Source organism: Dipodomys spectabilis, unplaced genomic scaffold (genome assembly GCF_019054845.1).
Source record: "Dipodomys spectabilis isolate Male_0828 unplaced genomic scaffold, ASM1905484v1 ptg000215l, whole genome shotgun sequence".
NCBI classification, from domain to species: domain Eukaryota; kingdom Metazoa; phylum Chordata; class Mammalia; order Rodentia; family Heteromyidae; genus Dipodomys; species Dipodomys spectabilis.
This window is the reverse complement of record NW_024870892.1, coordinates 11,532,410-11,552,605: the sequence shown is the minus strand read 5'-3', so window position 1 is coordinate 11,552,605 and position 20,196 is coordinate 11,532,410. Positions and strand designations below refer to the sequence as shown.

The window sequence follows — 20,196 nt, the reverse complement described above, 5'->3', positions numbered from 1 at the left end:
CGCATGCGCAAGGCTCTGGGACGTTTCCTTACCGCGCATGTGTAGAAGCGACCGGGAGCGTCGTCCTTGCGCCGGTTGCGCCTGCGCAAAAGCGTGGCGCGCCGGAGAGGCTGGCAGCGGCTCCCTCTCAGGCGGCGCCATTTTGTACTAGGAGCCGAGATTTTAAAAAAGAAAAAAAATAGAAGAAGAGGGAGGGGGGGAAAAAAAAAAAAAGAAAAGAAAGCCACCGGCCCGGTTGTTTGTAAAGTGGGCGGTGGCGTCAGAGTCCCTGGAATGGCGGAGACTCTGTCGGGTTTGGGAGATTCGGGTGCGGCGGGAGCAGCGTCTCTGAGCTCCGCTTCGTCGGAGGCCGGGACGCGGCGGCTCAGCGACCTCCGGGTGATTGACCTGCGGGCGGAGCTGAGGAAGCGGAACCTGGACTCGAGCGGCAACAAGAGCTTTTTGATGGAGCGGCTGAGGAAGGTGCGGCGGGGGTCCGCGGAGGGGGGGCCGGGCGGGCTCGGGGCCGCCGCTCGGTCGCGCGTCCCCTGCGGCCTGGGTCGGGTCGGGCCGGCCCGGGGCCCGCGCGGCCCGGCGCCGGCTTCTCCGGGATATCCCCCGGCCTCGGGGACAGACGCGAGGCCGGCGGGGCCCGGGTTCAAATCCCAGCGCCGCAGGCGAGGAAAGGTGGCGGGGGATAGGGGGGGCGGGGGGCGGGGGGGGGGAGAAATAAGCCAATGACAAACGGGACGCGGACGGGAGAGGCGGTCGCTGTCCGAGGCTCCTGGTGACCGCTGACTTCCGCCACTGCGCCCAGAGCCTTCCCCCCAGCCCTGCCCCTCCTCCAGTTAACTAGACGAGGCGCCCCGAAAAAAAAATATACCCCACTTGGTGGTTGGGAGGTGGAGGCGAGGCTGCCAAGGTCACACGCGGGATTGGAACCCAGGCCCACTGTTCTGGGAAGATCGCTGACCGCCTCCATCGGGAGGTGGTCGCACCCCAGGAAAAGGGTTCCTGTAGACTCAAAGAAAACACCAGAGGGCTCGGAGAGACCAATAAAAACGGATGGTTTCCAACCATTTGTCAGGAGTAGCCCGTGGAAGGGACGTGCATGAGCCTTCAGAAGTGTCAGACCGGGTGAGCTCAGGCACAGACCTCAGACCATCCCCAGAGACTGGCAGGGTGGACATCACACCCTTCCCCCAACCCCTAGCTATCTGTCAATCATGGGGACCCCGACTAGTGAGCTGGCATGTTTTCTTTGACACGGGTGTGGAAGACCTTTAACCCCTTCAGAGCCTCCTCTTGAAAAAGAGCAAGGTGGTAGTAGTGCAGGGGTTCTAGGATTAGGTGAGGTCATATGGGCCAGTTTGGCACTGTTTCCTGGCATATGTAAACAAATTGGATTTTCCTGGGGAGGCCACCTTATGTCAGTTGTCATTTGGTGCTCACCACTTTCTTAGGGGAAAGAAGTTGTGAAGAGTTCCTTCACAGCATGGACCTAGCTGTGCAGATACATCCATTGCACCCCTCTTTCCTGTGGTCAGCATTCCCACTTTGTCCCACAAGCCTGACTGAATTCTGTTACTTTCCCCACCCCCAAGTCCTCTCACAGACTCTGGATTGGTGATCCACTAGGTGCTTCTGCTTCCCACTGCCTGAAGATGGGCATGTGTGTGTGTGCGCGCGCGTGTGCGCGCGCGTTCGTTCGTGTTCACACTCAGGTGTGGGCACACCACCAGTACAGGCTGGCTTTGAACCACAGTCTTTAGATCGCAGCCTCCTAAGGAACGTAAGATTGCTGGCATGAGCCACTGGGTCCCTGGATTCAAGATGGGCATTTAAGTACATTTGCCTCTGTGTCTGTGTGTGTGCTGGTCCTGGAGCTTAAGGCTTGGACTCTGTTCCTGAGCTTTTTGCTGAAGGCTAGTGCTCTACCTCTTCAGCCACAGCTCCACTTCTGGCTTTTTGGTGTTTAATTGGGATGAGAGCCTCTTGGACTTTCCTACCCAAGCTGGCTTTGAACTACCATACTCAGATTTCAGCCTCCTGAATAGCTAGGGTTATATGCGTGACAAGCCCAGAAATGATAGGCTTGTGTTTCTTCCCCATAAAAGGCTTCTCTTAGGTGGGACAGGATATTCATCAGAAGCAAAGTAGAAGGTAGCTGCTGGCAGATATCCCTGTTTTGAACTCCCTCGGCCTACCATCCACCCAACTGACTGTAGATTGTATTCTGCCACCTCCTCTCCCCAGTCAGCCAACCTACACAGCTGTTTCTATTTCACTGCACTTTCCTGTCAGGCTGTGGGTCCAGAGCTGTGTGGCTCTGGAGTATGAATGTCTCAGAGAGCATTTTCTCTCTCTTCTGGATTCTTAGAGCTGCTGTCCAATTACAGACACAAACATCGCAAGTCTCTCTCTCTCATCTTGCACAGAGGGTGGCCTGGTCTTGGTGTAATTTCCAGGTAGAGCCCAGGGTCAGTGGTGGAGGGATCTGTTGAGGCTGTAAGCTCCAGGTGCTACACCCTTAGGAAACCCATAACTGGGATACAGATTTCTTCAGGGCTGGAATGTAACATCATCCTGCAACATTTCTGTTCTGGTGATGTTTCACAACTGGCGGATGTCAAGACAGTGCTACACTTCTCCTGCTGGCTTGTAGAGGAGGAGAGCTTTGCTTTATGCTGGAACAGATGGATGGCAGGCCTTGTCGCACACCTCAAGCTGGCCAGCTCTCCATCCTTCCAGATGACATGCACACTGTATGAAGATACAGTCCAGTATTTAAAGAGGATTGGGACGTACGTCAGTGGCACAACCCTTTTCTATTCAAAGCCCTGACTGAGGTTGCTTGCTAGCACCTCAAAAGCCGACAGAAATAGGAGCTCACCCATTAGCACAAGGCAAGAAATCAGGGGAAAGTCATCATTATTGAAGCTAAATTTGAAGGTGAATGTAGTCAGTGGCATGATCAGTACTCATTTGCGAAATGTCTGCTTGGTTCTAGGCACCGTGTACCAAATTTGGAGGTACTATTCCCGTGAGTAGCAAATCCTTAGTGGTTAGGCGTGCCAAGAAATCCTTTCGGCTCAGTACACAGTGAGGAAGGGCCACGAAACGGCTGAGGCCAAGGTCTACGGAAGCAGCTGTGGGTGGGTGGGATTGGGACTGGGTGACATCATCACCTGTCCCATACCTGGTTCATTCAATAGCAGCTCCCCCAGAAGTAGCATTGTCCTTTAAACAGGCCCACCTGTCCTGGAGAGGACTGCTGCCATCATCTTGAATATCATAGTAAATGGCCAATAAAGCCTAAGGAAATCAGCTGACACTTGAATTCTTTGGAGCCCAGCAGCAGGGTGAGCCAGGTGACTCTGTTTGCAGATTGTTGCTTTAAACAGATATAGAGTCTGTGTATTATCCTTAATGAATAAGAATAATGGTATTTGCCCTGTGATCCAAAAGAAAACCTCAGAGCCCTGGTTCTGTGGACAGCAAGAGAGGACAGGACAGTTATCTGGTGGCTGAGGGAGTGTCTAGCTCAATAGCCCCTGTATTTCCTAGATAGCGATTTCATAACTTACCTGCGGGTTCTGTGAGTCAGGCTGGTTTAGAACTTGTGAACCTGAATTAGCTCAAACAGCTGGGATGACATGATTTTCACCCCTGTGCCCAGCTGTTTGTTGACTTTGTTTACTCATCTTTTCTTTCAACTTCTTTTTAGGCAATTGAAGATGAAGGTGGTAATCCTGATGAAATTGAAATTATCTCTGAAGGGAACAAGAAAGCATCAAAAAGATCTAGCAAAGGTATGAAGGACGTGATGGCCTCATGGGTGCTCTTCCCTGGTTGAGCTGACTGGGCTTGGGACCTGTGGTTGCTGCAATCAGCCTTCAGGGAAGCCCTGTGCCTCTTAAGGTCTCTGCTCTGTGTTGCTGGAGCTGGAGGAGCATTGGCACCTTTCTCCATTTTACCCTTGGTATGGTCTGCAGTTGCTGGAGCTGGAGGAGCATTGGCACCTTTCTCCATTTTACCTTTGGCATGCTCACTTCTTCAGGCCCTTCATTTCAAATAGACAGGATTTAGAACGCTTGAGTCTCATTATTCAGACTAGCAGGGAATAACTTCACCGTTAATAGCACGGGACCAACACAGTTGTCACATTTCTTCTCCGAAGTAAAGGCAATATATCATGGCACTTGAATGACCCTTACCATCTGACCCAGTCCCTTTCCCACTGCCTCCTTGCTTATGCCCGTGTGTTCTGCCCACCCATCTTCCTGTCTTTTTGTTGTTGTTGTTGTTGTTTTGTTTTTTGGTCATGGGGCTTGAACTCTGGGCCTGGGCACTGTCCCTGAGCTCTTAAGCTCAAGGCTAGTGCTCTACCACTTGAGCCACAGCGCCACTTCCCTGTCTTCTTGTCTTTGCATTCAAAGCAGCCTGTGCAGGGAAGGACAGTTCCCGAATCCCTTGGTAATAGCTCCTCTCTCAAGTGTTATTACTGAGGATGGGACTACATCGTCCTCGTCATCTACCTCCTTGGTTTCTACAGTTACATGAAAGAATCAGCCAGGGCTGGATGTTTGGACTCTTCAGATTCTTCCCTTGATAGTTGGAAGGTCTGTGTTTGCTGCAAGAAATTACATGGGGTGGGGATTGCAATGTCTGGGAGGCAGCCTGGGCCGGCCACACTATTCTGGCCCGCTGGAGAACAGCCCTGGTGACCGCACTGGTGGAATCCAGTAGCTTCTGTCATGCACCACACACTGAGCATTTTTGCTTTACCCAAAGAAATGTGCCAAGGGAGAGAGTTCTGGAAAGTAACAAAGATAGCCCTGAGGGAAAGTGGAGCCTGTACATCCTTTGCTTTCTCTTCTCTCTTTAATAAGAACACACACCTGCACTGAAATTTCATGAAACATACTAATTAAGTAAAAAGGAAGAAAAGTTGGTACATATCCCAGATTGTATGAGTCCCATCTTCTGCAAGTGGATATGTGGGTGTACAATATATACTTTGTTACATCTATCATTCTTCCTGTTAAGAAAAGTTGGTAATGCTAGACACCAGTGGCTCACATCTATAATCCTAGCTAATCAGGAGGTTGAGGACTGAGGATCTCTGTTTGAAGCTACCTTTAAGCAAACAAATTAATGACCTCACTAACCAGAAAAAATAGGAAGTAAATGTGTGGCTCAGAAGAAAAAGTGCCATCCTTAAGAGAAAAAAACAAGGGCTGGGAAGGTGGCTCAGTGGTAGAGCGCTTGCCTTGCATGCATTAGGCCCTGGGTTCAATTCCTCAGCACCACATCAGCAAAAAAGAAAAAAACCGGAAGTGGCGCTGTGGCTCAAGTGGTAGAGCGCTAGCCTTGAGCTGAAGAGCTGAGGGACAGCGTCCAGTCCCAGAGTTCAGGCCCCACGACTGGACCAAAAAAAAAAAGAGAGAGAGAAAAAGAGCCAGTAGCATCCCCCCCCCCCCCCCCCCCCCCCCCCCCCCCCGCAACGCAGCCAAGAAAGGAATAAGTAAAGAAGTAAATAAATACTGTCTGCTGCTTGCTGGGCTGCTGGCCTTGCTTCTAGTTTTCCTTGTTGCTGTGAACTATAAATTCCTTAAAGCAATATTTTTGTTGTATGTGTTGGCTTTCTCTAAGCCTGGTCTTCACTGTGTTCCTAGACTCCAGTGAGTCTTTGTGAGTAGCCACCAGCACCTGTGAAAGGAAGTATGTTTTTTTCTGATATATTTGGGTTATAGAGATATTCTAATAATATGTATATTATTTGAATTCATTATTTAAAGGGCTTGAGTTTTTTTTCCAGAATAGCTACTAATAAACAGCTTTTAAACAGATGGTGCTGGTTAATATTCCTAATATCCCTAGTCTGCGTTGCCTAGTTGCGTGTGTGTGCGTGTGCGTGTGTGCATGTGCGTGTGTGCGTGTGCGAGTGTGTGTGTGTGTGTGTGCGTGTGCGTGTGCGAGTGTGCGCGCGCGCTGGTCCTGGGGCTTGAATACAGGGCCTAGATGCTGATCTCCAGGCTTTTCTGCTCAAGGCTAGCCCACTTGCGCCACACCTCCACTGGCTTTTTGCTGGTTAATTGGAGATGAGAATGGCATGGACTTTCCTGGCCAGGCTGGCTTCAAACCTGCAATCCTTAAATCTTAGCCTCTTGAGTATCTGAGATTATTGGCATGAGACAACAGCGCCTGGACCTAGTGCTTTAAATTGTCGCTTAGGACTGGTTGTTTTTTCTGTTGATGATGCTGGGGTTTGAACTAAGAAACTCGAACTAGAAGGCAGCTGTTCTATTGCCTGAGGCACAGCCCCAGTGCTCAGTATCTTTAAAAAGTTTCCAGAGAAAACTGTGTGCCCAGTGGCTCACACCTGTAATCCTAGCTACTCAGGAGGCTGAGATCTGAGGATCACAGTTCAAAGCCAGCCCGGGCAGGAAAGTCAGGGAAAACTCTTATCGCCAATAAACCATTCAGAAAACCAATTTCGAGAGAAGAAAGCATTTCCTGTGTTCATCTGAACTTCTCTGCAGATAATATTTCCATTTTTACTTCAGGGCAGGACAGGTAATTGACCATTGATATTGTCTAAGCTGCTTCCCATGCCCTTTGCCTGCTTCCCAGTGGGCTGTGTTTAGCAGTAATAAGGGCTCTGTAAAACACATTTGGTGGGGGGGTCAGGGTTTCCCCATCTATCAGCTGATTTTTATCTTGGTCATTGGAATCTCCATCTTTTCCAGGGCCAGTACTGTCTATTATTGTATATGGGTCCCTGGACTGGATTGGAACCATGATCCTCAGATTTCAGCCTCCGGATTATAGGCATAAGCCTATAATACCTGGCTGTATATTGTTGTTTAAAAGTTTCTTTTTCCTTGAAAATTATAAAAAATACTGTGCATGGGCTGAGAAGGTGGCTCAGTGGTACAGCGCTTGCCTTGCATGCCTGAGGCCCTGGGTTCGATTCCCCAGCACCACATAAGTAAAAAGAAAAAAAGCCGGAAGTGGTGCTGTGGCTCAAGTGGTAGAGCGCTAGCCTTGAGCTGAAGAGCTGAGGGACAGTGCCCAGACCCAGAATTCAGCCCCCACAACCGGACCCAAAAAAAAAAAAAATATATATATATATATATATATATATATGTATATATATATATATATATAATACACATAGTGCTACATAGTAGCATAGTCTTGTGGCTTAATTATACTTTTGGATACATAGCATAGTTTTGTAGTTTTATTTTACTTTTGGATATTTGTTTAGTTTTTGGGTTTTTGGTTTGAGGTTGTAAAGAGGAACCAAATTTTTGGAATCAAAACGATTGTCCCTGGGCTGGGAAGGTGGCTCAGTGGTAGAGCGCTTGCCTTGCATGCCTGAGGCCCTGGGTTCAATTTCCTCAGCACCACATAAGCAAAAAAGAAAAAAAAAAAACAGAAGTGGTGTTGTGGCTCAGGTGGTAGAGCGCTAGCCTTGAGCTGAAGAGCTGAGGGACAGCGCCCAGTCCCAGAGTTCAGGCTCCACAACCGGACCAAAAAAAAAAAAAAAAAAAAAAAGATTGTCCCTGGCTGGTAAGGTAGCTCAGTGGTAGAGCGCTTGCCTTAAATGCATGAGGCCCTGGGTTCGATTCCTCAACACCACATAAGCAAAAAAAAGAGAAAAAAGCCGAAAGTGGCGCTGTGGCTCAAGTAGAGCTCTCACCTTGAGCTGAAGAGCTGAGGGACAGCGCCCAGGCCCAGAGTCCAGGCCCCACGACCGGACCAACCCCCCCCCCCCCCCCAAATAAAAAAGATTGTCCCTTCCCAGTCAACACCCAGCAAAACCAAAACTAAAGCAGTGTGAGCTTTTTTTTTTTTTTAACCAGAGGTTACTCTTCTGCTTCTAGAACTTCATGGAAAGTGGGACCAACCATGCAGTGTAAACTCTTGTGACTGCGGCCCCTACACACTTGTAACTAGTTGGATCAGGAACTTAATTACGTTTAAGTATCTTGTCAGTAGTTTTTTTGTTTTGTTTCATTTTGTTTTTATTTTTGGTTGATTGTGGGGCTTGAACTCTAGGCCTGGGTGCTGTCCTTGCATTTTTCAGCTCAAGGTAAGTGCTCTACCACTTGAGCCACACTACCACTTCCAGTTTTATGGTGGTTAATTGGAGATCAGATTCTCACAGACTTTACTGCCTGGCCTGGCTTTGAACCGTGATCCTCAGATCTCAGCCTCCTGAGAAGCGAGGATTATAGGTGCCCGGCCAGTAGTTTTTTTAATCAAGATTTTAACTGAAAATTGTAACCTGTTTCATGAATGGATTTAGAATAGTTTAAAAATCTAGAAAATGAATGTCAAGTACATATGTTTTGCACCATCTTAAATAATTGCCAGCTGGGTGCATTTCCCTATAGTGACATGGGGACACTGTTGTCAGGGTGGTTGAGAATAGAACTGAAGATGCCAAGTGAACCTGTTTGCTTTTCAAGTGACCTAATATTGTGCCTGCTGGGCAAGGCTTTTCTTCCACATTTTCCTATGTACAGCAAAATTTCCAAGAATCGCACGAGAGATTCCCATGTATTCCCTCAATGTTGTCATTTACTATGTTACTTCTCCTCCTCCCACTTCTCCCCTTCTTTCCCCTCCAGAAAGAACTGTTTGATAATAGGTTACAAGACATAGGACCCTATCCCTACACATTACAGTATTACCTAAAAGCAAGAATGTCATGTAACCACAATTTTGATTTTGTTTTTTGTTTTTGTTAGTCCTGGAGCTTGAACTCAGGGCCTGGGCACTGTCCCTGAGCTTCTTTTGCTCAAGGCTAGCACTCTGTCACTTGAGCCACAGCTCCACTTCCAGCCTTTTCTGTGTATGTGGTACTGAGAAATCGAACCCAGGGCTTCATGCATGCTAGGCAAGCACTCTACCACTAAGCCACATTCCCAGCCCCTATAACCACAATTTTGAAAGTCAAGAAATTATCGTTGAGCTGGGTGGGGCTGAGCAAACTCCTAGTATGTGTGATGGCTAGAAGACCCTTCCCCCCCCCCCCCACACGCACATATACATGAACTAATTGCTTCAATGCTGTTGTCCAATATCAGACCTTTAGATTTAGTCATTTGTTCTAGTAATAGTCATGTTATTTATAGCTAGGAAGAAAAAAATCAAGGGTCCTGGATGGCTTTTTGTTGACATGTGTCCTTTGTTTAATCAGGAACACTTTCTCATTTGTGTGTGGGTGTACGTGCGCACACATGCATGCACGTGTACGTGCCAGTTCTAAAGTTTGAACTCAGGGCCTGGATGGTATCCCTGAGCTTCTTTTGCTCAAGGCTAACACTCTACCACTTGAGCCACAGTTCCACTTGTGCCTTTTTTGGTAGTTAATGGGAGTCTCATAGACTTTCCTGCTGGGGCTGGCTTCAAATCTTAATTCTCAGATCTCAGCCGACTCCTAGCTAAGATTATGGGCATAAGCCACCTGTGTTGGTTTTAACTTTGTTTGTTTGACTTGAGAGCCTCCAGATTAGTAGGCAGTCAGGAACTACTTGAGCCATAGCCCAACCTGTTTTTTGGTGGTGTTTATACTGGGGCTAGAATTTAGGGCCTGGTGCTTGCTAGGCAGTTGCTCTTTTTATTACTTATTTATTGCCAGTCCTGGGACTTGAACTCAGGGCCTGGGCTACCACTTGAGCTACCACTTGAGCCACACTGCCACTTCCAGCAATTCCTTTTACTAAGCAAGCATTCTACCACAAAGCCACATTCCTAGCCTCTTTTTGTTTTTTTGTTGGTCATGGGGCTTCAACTCAGGGCCTGGACACTGTCCCTGAGCTTTTTTGCTTAAAGCTAGTGCTCTTAACACTTTGAGCCACAATGCCACTTCCAGTTTTCTGGTGGTTAATTGGAGATAAGAGTCTCACAATTTCCTGTCCAGACTGGCTTTGAACCATGATCCTCATATCTCAAGCCTCTTTGAGTAGCTAGGATTACAAGCATGAGCCACTGGTGCCCAGCTCAGTTGCTCTATTTTTTTATATTTATTTATTTTGTTGGTCATGGGGCTTGAACTCTGGGCTTGGGTGTTGTCCCTGTGCTCTTCAGCACAAGGCAAGTGCTCTACCGCTTGAGCTACAGTGCCACTTCTGGTTTTCTAGTGGTTTATTGGAAGTAAGAGTCTCACGGAGTTTCCTGGCTGTTCTAGCTTCAAACTGAGATCCTCAGATCTCAGCCTCCGGAATAGCTAGGATTACAAGTGTGAGCCACCAGTGCCTGATTATTTGCTCTATTTTAAGCCATACCTCCAGCCCTTATTTGTGCTACTTATTTGAAATAGGGTGCTTCCTGCCTGAGTGTGTGTGGCTGGACCACAATCTGTCTATTTTAAGCTTTCATAGCTGGGATGATAGTCACCATGCCAATCTATGTGTTTAAAAGGGGTCTCAAGAAAGTGGCACTGTGGCTCAAGTGGTAGAGCACCAGCCTTGAGCTGAAGAGCTCAGGGACTGCGCCCAGGTCCTGAGTTCAAATCCCACAACTGACAAAAAAGAAAAAAGTAAAACCAGATTCACTTTTGCTGGGCACCGCGGCTCACGCCTGTAATTCTAGCTACTCAGGAGGCTGAAATCTGAGGATCTGAGCCAGCCCGGGCAGGAAATGCCGTGAGAATCTTAACTCCAGTAAACCACTCAGAAAACCAGAAGTGGTGCTGTGGCTCAAGTGGTAGAATGCTAGCCTTGAGCTGAAGAGCTGAGGGATAGCACCCAGTCCCAGAGTTCAAGTGTCATGACTAACAAAGAAGGGGAAGGAAGGGTCTCAAACTTCTTTCTGCCAGGCTGGCCTCAGACTTTTAGTTCCCCTCTGCCCAACCTTCTGAGTAGCTAGTATTAACATCTCTGAGTCACTAGTGCCCTGCCCAACATTACCTTTTTGTGTGCGTGTGTGTATGTGCCAGTCCTGGGCCTTGAACTTAGGCCTGGGTGATGTCCCTGAGCTTTTATGCTCTGTACTAGCACTCTACTACTTGAGCTATATAGCTCCATTTCCAGCTTTTTGGTGGTTAATTGGAAATAAAAGAATTTCACAAACTTTTTTGTCTAAGATGGCTTTTAACCAGTTCTTCAGACTTCAGCCTCCTGCGTAGTTGGGATTACAGACATGAGACACCGGTGTCCAGCAAAATATCCCATGATTAAAATCAAGCCACACACTTTTGGTAAAATTAGTAGCAGGTAGGTCTGGAGTGTGGCAGAGTGGCTAAGCACTTGCCAACTATGCACAAGGCCCTGGAGTTCCATCTGTAGCACTGCCATAAAAGGGGGAACGAAACAGCAGAAGTGTTATGGTCTCATTGTGTCCTGTTGAAAGCACATACTGTGTGTCAAGTAGAGTTGTGTGACTTAGTGCTACTGGTCAGGTTTTTCCACTGGTGAGTTATTATCTTCCCCTTATAATTACGACATGGAGAAGATAGTAGAGGGCATGTCCTGTCTTTCCTCTGCTGCTTTCCACACCCACTCCTTCTTGTCCAGTTCTTGTACTAAATACAAATCCCCCCCTTTTTTTTTTTTTCTGGTGAGATCCTTGATTTTCTGCCTTTAAAGATTACCCCTGTCTTGTACTTACCAGAGTACACACACATTTTTATTTTATTCACTAAAGTATAAGCTTTTAGTCTTAACTCCTGTGATGTGCCTCTGGGGCTGGAGGATCATGCTGTTCCTGTGTTGCTTCCACGTTCCTATGTCATTCTTGGAGCATGACTTGACTTCCTAGCACTGGCCTGTGCTCTGGTCTTCTCCCCAGAATCAGCATTTCTTCCAGGTACTCTGGTTCCTTGTGAGCAGTGATACTTGGCAGGCCTCCATGGGCATACCTATAATTCTGGCTTGAAGCTGATCGCTGAGGCAGGATAGTTGAGAGTTTAGGAGTGGCCTCCATCATAGACTCTAAAAGAGAGTCATAGACCCCAAAAATAGAGGTGCTAGAGGGATGTATATTGGAAACTACGATGTGTACACTTGAGATGTGACCTGAGTTTGTAAGGTCTATGGGCTGGATGTTAAGGCAATCAGAAGTCAACCAGAACATCTTGAGAAATAAGAGGAAATAAAGCCCTGACTAATAGGAACAGCTAGTTTGATAGCTACTTACACTGGTTAATAACATGATGTCCCATGGGCTTTACTAGTTTGTTTGCAGGTTAGGCATGAAACCTATGGCCTTGTGCTTGCTAAGCAACTGTTCTAACCACTTAGCCACACTCTCAGCCATCTCCTGGAGTCTGGAAGTGTCGTGTCATTATTTCACATGAGAAATCAATCACTTCAGATAGTACTAAATGAGTGGGTGCCGGTGGCTCTCGCTTAAAATTCTAACTACTCAGGAGGCTAAGAGAGGAAGATTGCAGTTTGAAGTCAACCTGGGCAAGAAAGTCTATGAACTCCCCACAGTCCTAGGGCTTGAATTCAGGGCCTAGGCACTGTCCCTGAGCTGCTTTTGCTCAAGGCTAACACTCTACCACTTGGGCCACAGCACTTCTTTTTTTTTTTCTTTTTTTATTAATCACTATTTATTAAATGTAATAGTTGTTTTTCTGCTAGTAATTTTTTATTATCTTTAAGTAGCTGTACAAAGAAGTTCCCATTTTACAAAACAGTATATGAGTACAAAGTGTCTGACAACATTGTCACCCATCTCTTTTAACCCATCCCTTCTCTCACTTTTTTTCTTTAATTGATATTAGATGATTACATAAATTTCACATATTTCACAGTATTGTAGAATAGTGATACTTAGAGTCACAAACACATTTTAACTTTTACAAGGCAAATTGTCATTATCATGGTCTGTACAGTTTGTGAATACTATGAGCTTTGACAATACAAGTTATTTTTTCCACATCAGGTGATGTTTACATTTCTTTCCTTTTGCTTAGTGTGGGCTGTTCCCACTTACTCTGTTCCTCCTCCTGGCTTCCCTCTGTTGTGTGCATTTATCTACCATATATATGGTTAGAACATGGAGTCTTTTAGCAATGATATGACAAAATGGGTGGCTGTCCTTTGTTTCTTTTTTTTGGTCCGGTCATGGGGCCTGAACTCTGGGCCTGGGCACTGTCCCTAAGTTCAAGGCTAGCGCTCTACCACTTAAGCCACAGCGCCACTTCTGGCTTTTTTTTTTCTTTTTGCTTATGTGGTGCTAAGAATTGAACCCAGGGCCTCAAGCATGCAAGGCAAGCGCTCTACCACTGAGCCACCTTCCCAGCCCTGTCCTTTGTTTCTTGAGTCCTGTTACTTTGCCATATCTTCTTGTATTTTGGCTTTAGCATCCACATATCAGGGAGACCATGTACTGTTTATCTCTTTGTTCTTGGCTTGCTTCGCTCAAAAAAATCTGCTCTAGTTCCACCCATTTCCCTGCAAGTGCCATTATTTTGTCCTTTCTAATGGCACAATTTTTGGATCCGCTCATCAGTAGTGGGGCATCTGGGTTGTTTCCAGTCTTGGCTATTGTGAACAGTCACAGCACTACTTTTGGCTTTTTCTGTTCATGTGGTACTGAGGAATCAAACCCAGGGCTTCATGCACGCTAGGCAAGCAGTCTACCACTAAGCCACATTTCCAGTCCCCCGTGGAACTCTTATCTCTAATTAAACACCAAAATGGTAGAGTGCTAATTTTGAGCAGGGAAAAAAAAAAATTCAGGGGCAGCACGTAGTCCCAAATTCAAGCCCCAGGACCATACACACACACTGCCAACTGGTATCTTTAGCTGGATACAAAGAATTATACCTGTTATCCCAACTCCTCTGGATGCCAAAGCAGAATTGCTTGAACAAGGAGCATGAGGCCTAGGCTGCGAAACCAAATTCCATCTCTTAAAAAACAAATGAATTTGTGTGCCTATGTGTTATTTGTGCATATGGGGCTATATTTTATTTTATTTATTTTTTGTCAGTTGTGGGGCTTGAACTCTGGGTGCTGTCCCTCAGCTCTTCAGCTCAAGGCTAGCGCTCTGCCACAATATCATTTCTGGTTTTCTGGTGGCTAATTGGAGATAAGAGTCTCATGTACTTTCCTGCCCAGGTTGGCTTTGAGCCATCCTGACATCTCAGCCTCCTGAGTAACTAGGATTACAGGCATGAGCCGCCAGCACCTACTATTTTAAATAGTAAACTATGGGGAAACAGTCAAGAGCTATGGTATAATGTGGGCAAGGTTAACAAGAGTTGGTGATTTCATATCAGAATAGTTGTTAGTTCTTCCCAAAATATGCTTAGAAGAAACTCTAGGCCAAGTGTGGCGTGGACCTGTAATTCTAGCATTCACAAGGCTGAGGTAGGAGGATTGCAAGTCCCAGGCAAGTTCTAGATGAGACCTGAAGAAACTGGGGTCGTTGCTCAATGGTAGGGAAAGAAAAACATGATATAAATGATAAGGTTTGGGATTTTATTTATTTATTTATTTATTTGGATCCGGTCATGGGTCCTAAACTCTGGGCCTGGGTGCTATCCCTCAGCTCTTCAGCTCAAGGCGAGCACTCTACCACTTAAGCCACAGCGCCGCTTCCGGCTTTTTTCTATTTGCTTATGTGGTACTGAGGAATCGAACCCAGGGCCTCATGCATGCAAGGCAAGCGCTCTACCACTGAGCCACCTTCCCAGCCCCTGTAATACATTTTATACAGTTAAAAAGTCAGTTCTGACGACAGAGAAATTAATAATCTTATTTCCTTATAATTACTCGAAACAACACTTCATCTTACTCAGTTTAATATCCTGTAGGGAAAGTGGCTTTTCCTGCAAAAGCTTTTTCTGAGCTCTATGCCCACCCCAGACCATTCAGGAAGTTGAGCACCAGCCCTGTGCCTTGAACAGTACCACCAAGTCAGAGCTGTGCTGTGCCACGCCAGGACATGGTCTCCATAGTACAGCTCACATTTTCACGTATGTCATTTTTTTCTTCAGGACAGAAGCTTCATCCTGACCATGGCTTACTCATGCTTTCCATTTTTGCTCCAGTCTCATTAATTCTATAGTTCTGTATTTGCTACTCATTTTGTCATTTGTGTAAAAGTAAAGGCAGATGTCTGTAAATGCTGCTGTTTGTGTGATAGTGCTGGTGTGTGTACACTCTGCAGCTCCAGAAGAGAATGTGAGTGCTGCAGAATGAATGGTACACTATGGTACACTAGGAAGAAAACTTGGGGGTTGGGCAAGAGCAGTGCACCTGCTTATTTTCTTGTCACAGAATAGTATTGTCTCAACATTTTGTGTGCCATGTACCTTTTTGTTTTGTTTTTGTTTTTTTGGTTGATCATGGGGCTTGAACTCAGCCTGGGGCACCATCCCTGAACTCAATCGGAGCACTCTACCACTTGAGCCACAGGACCCCTTCCAGTTTTCTAGTGATTAACTGGAGATGAGAGTCTCACAGACATTTCTGCCCAGCCACGATCCTTAGATCTCAGCCTCCTGAGTAGCTAGGATTATAGGTGTGAGCCACCGGTACCCAGCTTTTTTGTTTTTTGTTTTAATCTCAGTAACAAGAAATGAATGGAAGAAAATAGAAATGATATCGAGTCTAAGCACACATAGGAATATAACAGTAAGGTTAGCATTTTGAATTATGGAAATTATTTAGTGCATGTGTTGGGAAATGTAGTCAATGCAAAATTGACAGTTATTGCTGCAATGATCTCGGCACAGGGGAATGTAGGGAGTATGGAGAAGAGCTTCTAGCCCTGCCCACCCCGATACTTGATAGCCTTGTCTATGTGATGGGGGAGGAGAGTTTCCTGCAAACCCACAGCAAGATTCAAAGATGGGTAATGGCCCATGGGGAGGGACCGTGTCCTGTGCATATAGCACACAAGTATCAAGCTAGGAAACATAGACAAGAAGTTTTTTTTAACAGAAAGAACCTTCTACAGTCGGGCACCGGTGGCTCACGCCTTTAATCCTAGCTACTGAGGAGGCTGAGATCTGAGGATCATGGTTCTAAGCCAGCCCTGGCAGAAAAGTCTGTGAGACTCTGATCTCCGGTAAACCACTAGAAAACAGGAAGTGGCGCTGTGACTCAAGTGATAGAGCACTCGCTTTGAGCTGAAGAGCACAGGGACACTGCCCAAGCCCAGAGTTCAAGCCCCATGACCAAAAAAAAACAAAAAACAAAAAAAAACCCTTCTATAAAAATACAGGTGAGGGCTGGGAAGTTGGCTCAGTGGTAGAGCGCTTGCCTTGCATGCTCGAGGCCCTGGGTTCGATTCCTCAGCACCACATAAGCAAAAAGAAAAAAGCCGGAAGTGGCGCTGTGGCTCAAGTGGTAGAGTGCTAACCTTGAGCTGAAGAGCTGAGGGATAGTGCCCAGGCCCAGAGTTCAGGCCCCACGACTGGACCAAAAAAAAAAAAAAAAAAAAATACAGGTGAATGACAAAAATTGAATGTCAGCAGTAACAAGATATGCCTACCTGCAGCAGTTCTGGGCTGCGAAGGTGTTGGTTGCCACAGCATTTTTTTTTTTAATCACATGTCTCACGGTGACCATTAACTGTGTTTGATGAACAGGATTGTCAGGCTGCTCCATCTTCGGGTGCCTACACAGTGTTGTGCATGAACATGGAGCAGTGGTCACCCTACACCAGGTGCTGAGTGATAGCCACAGCAGGAGGTGGGCTGTGTCCAGTATGGTGGAGAGCTAGCTTCAGGTGCTGAGGCATTCAGATGGTTTTGTTCATTTCCTTTAAGGCTTTGTAACATTGTGGGAGGGAAACTCACCATGTCCTCGACTGACTTCATGAAGTTCTTATTTAGTACCAAGAGGTTACGATTCTTTGAGTCAGATTATGGGTATAATGCATCTTGATTGATGTCACCTCTCATGTGTTTTTATCAGGTTGCTCTTTTCCCACTAACAGCAGTAGACCAGGGGCCTCACCTTCCCCAGAGCTCTCTTCACCTTCTGTTTGCACAGCCACTTCCAGGGCACATGTGTACTGCAGTCTCTGGGCTCTTCCTAAGGGCAGTACCGTGGTGATGCTCAGGCCTGTGACCATGTAGGTGGCTGCTTCTGGGAAACGGAGGGCTGTGACTACCTGCCTGTATGATTCTCTCCTCAGGGCGGAAAGCAGAAGAGGAGGGTGTGGAAGACAATGGCCTGGAGGACAACTCGGGGGATGGTCAGGTAGGTGCAGCCTGTTCACCTCCGGGACAGGGGGTTGACTGGATCAGCACTTGACAGTTTTCCTCATGTTACTGCAGGAGGATGTGGAAACCAGCTTGGAGAACTTGCAGGACATCGACATGATGGACATCAGTGTTCTGGATGAAGCTGAAATCGACAATGGCAGCGTCGCCGACTGTGTGGAAGAGGAAGATGCCGACAACCTCCCAGAGTCGCTGTGTGACAGCAGAGAGCTTGTGGAGGGGGAGGCGAGAGAGCTTCCAGAGCAGCTTCAGGAACATGCTGTAGGTAACTTGGCAGTATATCTGGAAAGGACTCTGTCAGCCACCTGTGTTTGGGAGAGGACTTCTCTGGGGAGTGAAGTTCTCTTGTGCTTGGCTGAGAAGGGCTCTCAGCAGGTCCACACAGAGGTGCTGTTTGCATGAGACACATGGCACAGGATGTTGAGCACACTGGCCATGCCCTTCCCATGGCAAATGAGTCTGCTACAAGGCCTCAAACCTGGAAAACACTCAACTTAGGAGGATGGGAAGTACTCCCTACTGCCAATCTTGGACCCTGACCTTGAGATTGTTTGTATGGACTTAGCTTTCTTTGTGCTAGAAACGCCAAATTATGAGATTATAACATGTGTTATGCATGAAGCTCTACTTACTAGGCATTAGGCATTATGCTCTATGAGCCTTTTGACAACAGGATGACATGGTGACTCTGCAGGGGTGAGGGGAGACAAGAATGGTTTCCAGGTAGCACAGTGATAATTAAGAGCAACCAATCCTGACTCCTTGCGCCTGACCCCTGCTCCAGCTTGTCTGGGCAGAGGAGTGACGGAGAGGTGGAGAGGGAAGTGGAATGGTCATTCTAGGCACTCTAGTGATTTGTGGAGGCTGGTCTTGGTCTCCAGGACCTTTTTGTGCGCCTCCCCATCAGTCTGAACCTTCTCCCAGGATGGCCTTAGACTCTGCTTAGAAGGAGTAGATTGAGGAAGTGGCGCTGTGGCTCAAGTGGTAGAGCATTCACTTTGATCTAAAAAACTGAGGGACTCGCCCAGGCCCAGAGTTGAAGCCCCACAAGTGACACACACACACACACACACAACCAGAGTAGAATGGTTTTCAATTCATTTGAGACATGACTAAGAGCCCTGCTGACAAAAGTAGGGTATGAAGCCATTTTTATCTTCTAGTGTCTCATTCTCCTGTTTCTAACCTGCAGTAGCAGAAAATGTCTTCGCTCAGGAGGCCTAACCTTGTTGAGTGGCCTTGGGCAAGTTATTTACCCTTTTTGGGCCTCCTTTGAGAGGGAAGTAGGTTCAAGGAGGATTAAATAAGCATTTAATAAGGGGAGAAGCCACCAGAGTGGCTGTCCCTGTCTTTGTAAGTGAAATGATACAGAATGTCAGAGCAAGCCATTGGACCATCTTGTCTCACACTCTAGTAGCACAGCTCACCTTAGAGAGTGGCCTCAGAGATTACCAGGTAGTAGTGTAACAGGCTGCCTTCCCCATGTGTAACCAGACACATGGGCTTAGCACTGTGGCACAGAAGCTGTCCTGGGAGGGTGGGTGAGTGGGCGGGCACAGATCTATGCCACCTCACCGGCAGGTGGATCACTCAGACTTGTGTGTTTCTAGCACTTAAGCTAATGGATGCCTCCTAAGAACAGCAGGGTGTATGTGCTTTTCAGTGTGCATGCTTTTATCTTATCTGAGGGTTTTGATTACAAGCAAAGGTACCAAGGAATTCATGCTAGCTCTGCCCTTTCTGTGGTTGGAGAATTACTGAAGGTGGGTGTAGATGAGTGCTAGGCTTTGCCAAGCCTGTGTTCCCTGTCCCACACATAGGCTAGAAAACCACTGCTACGGGGACTGGGAAGGTGGCTCAGTGGTAGAGCGCTTGCCTTGCATGTCTGAGGCCCTGGGTTCAATTCCTCAGCACCACATAAGCAAAAAGAAAAAAAAAGCTGGAAGTGGCACTGTGGCTCAAGTGGTAGAGCGCTAGCCTTGAGCTGAAGAGCTGAGGGACAGTGCCCAGGCCCAGAGTTCAGGCCTCACGACCGGACCCCCCCCCAAAAAAAAAGAAAAGAAAACCACTGCTAAGAGGCAGGGCTGGGCAGAGATGCCCTGTGCCTGTTGGCCCAGCATTGGTGGCATGCAGACTGTGCAGGTGATAGTTATTAAGTCTTCACTGCCTGGTTCTAGATGCTGTTCTGGCAGGGCGACACTGGTCTACTGGGGAACCTGTCCTGCAGGTCTTCCTCCTGCCTCCCTTGAGGTGCGCTTTCTGCAGCCTTTCTTGGTATGCAATGCTCACCTCCATCACTCTGGAATCTCACACCACATCCCTTGCTCATAGTGTTGTTCTGATTGTGTAGGCCATTCTGTTTCTGATGGTCAGCGTGATGCCTGTGTTCTCCTTTCTCTCACAGGCAGATGACAAGGAATCTATGAACAATTTAGATACTTCATCGCCTGACTTCACTATGCTACAGGTAAATTGTGTGTCAGCTCTGCAATCCCATTGCCACAGTTTCTGGAAACCACTGCAGACATTGGCTGGCAGTCTCAGCTGGCAGTCCTTTCGAGGTTGGTTTGCTTGTCAGGATGGATGGGTGGAGATGTGCGGCTTTGTCCAAACCAGGCACCCCTTTTAGCTCCCGCCTCAGGTATAGGGGTGGCATTCTTGTTGCAAGTTCACCATCTCTTACTCAAAACACTTTGAATTTTAGGATTTGCTTCTTTATTTGCATTTGAAATATTGTGTATGTGGGGAGGTACTTTGGGGATGAGAACAAAGTGTCAGCACAAGAATGCATTGCTGTGTTGTGTTTACCTTTGTGAGCTAGAGGTGGTTTTGTGCTATTTTTAATGTGCCTGTCTCATAACCTGGGCTGCCACAGGCCAGTCAGCTCACAGTTAGAGGTTTGGCGCACTTCTGGGTTAGAACTGCTCAGCCTGTCGAGTCCTCACTGAAGCACCATGTTAAAGACTGTCTCTGCAGATGAAGGGAGGTGTCTCCTTAACAAAGATGAG

General features: G+C 47.1%; 1 protein-coding gene across 2 annotated transcripts in view; it reads left to right on the top strand.

Moving 5' to 3' along the window:
• Positions 1–51: 51 nt before the first annotated feature.
• The window catches only part of Safb (scaffold attachment factor B), a 35,527-nt gene continuing 15,382 nt past the window's right edge, over positions 52–20,196 (top strand). For both annotated transcript variants that reach the window (XM_042697161.1, XM_042697160.1), the window contains exons 1-5: positions 52–462; positions 3,707–3,791; positions 17,101–17,165; positions 17,243–17,449; positions 19,593–19,655. In XM_042697161.1, the coding sequence (XP_042553095.1) occupies positions 274–462; positions 3,707–3,791; positions 17,101–17,165; positions 17,243–17,449; positions 19,593–19,655 (609 nt within the window). In that variant the 5' untranslated portion in view covers positions 52–273. The remainder of the gene's footprint in view (positions 463–3,706; positions 3,792–17,100; positions 17,166–17,242; positions 17,450–19,592; positions 19,656–20,196) is intronic.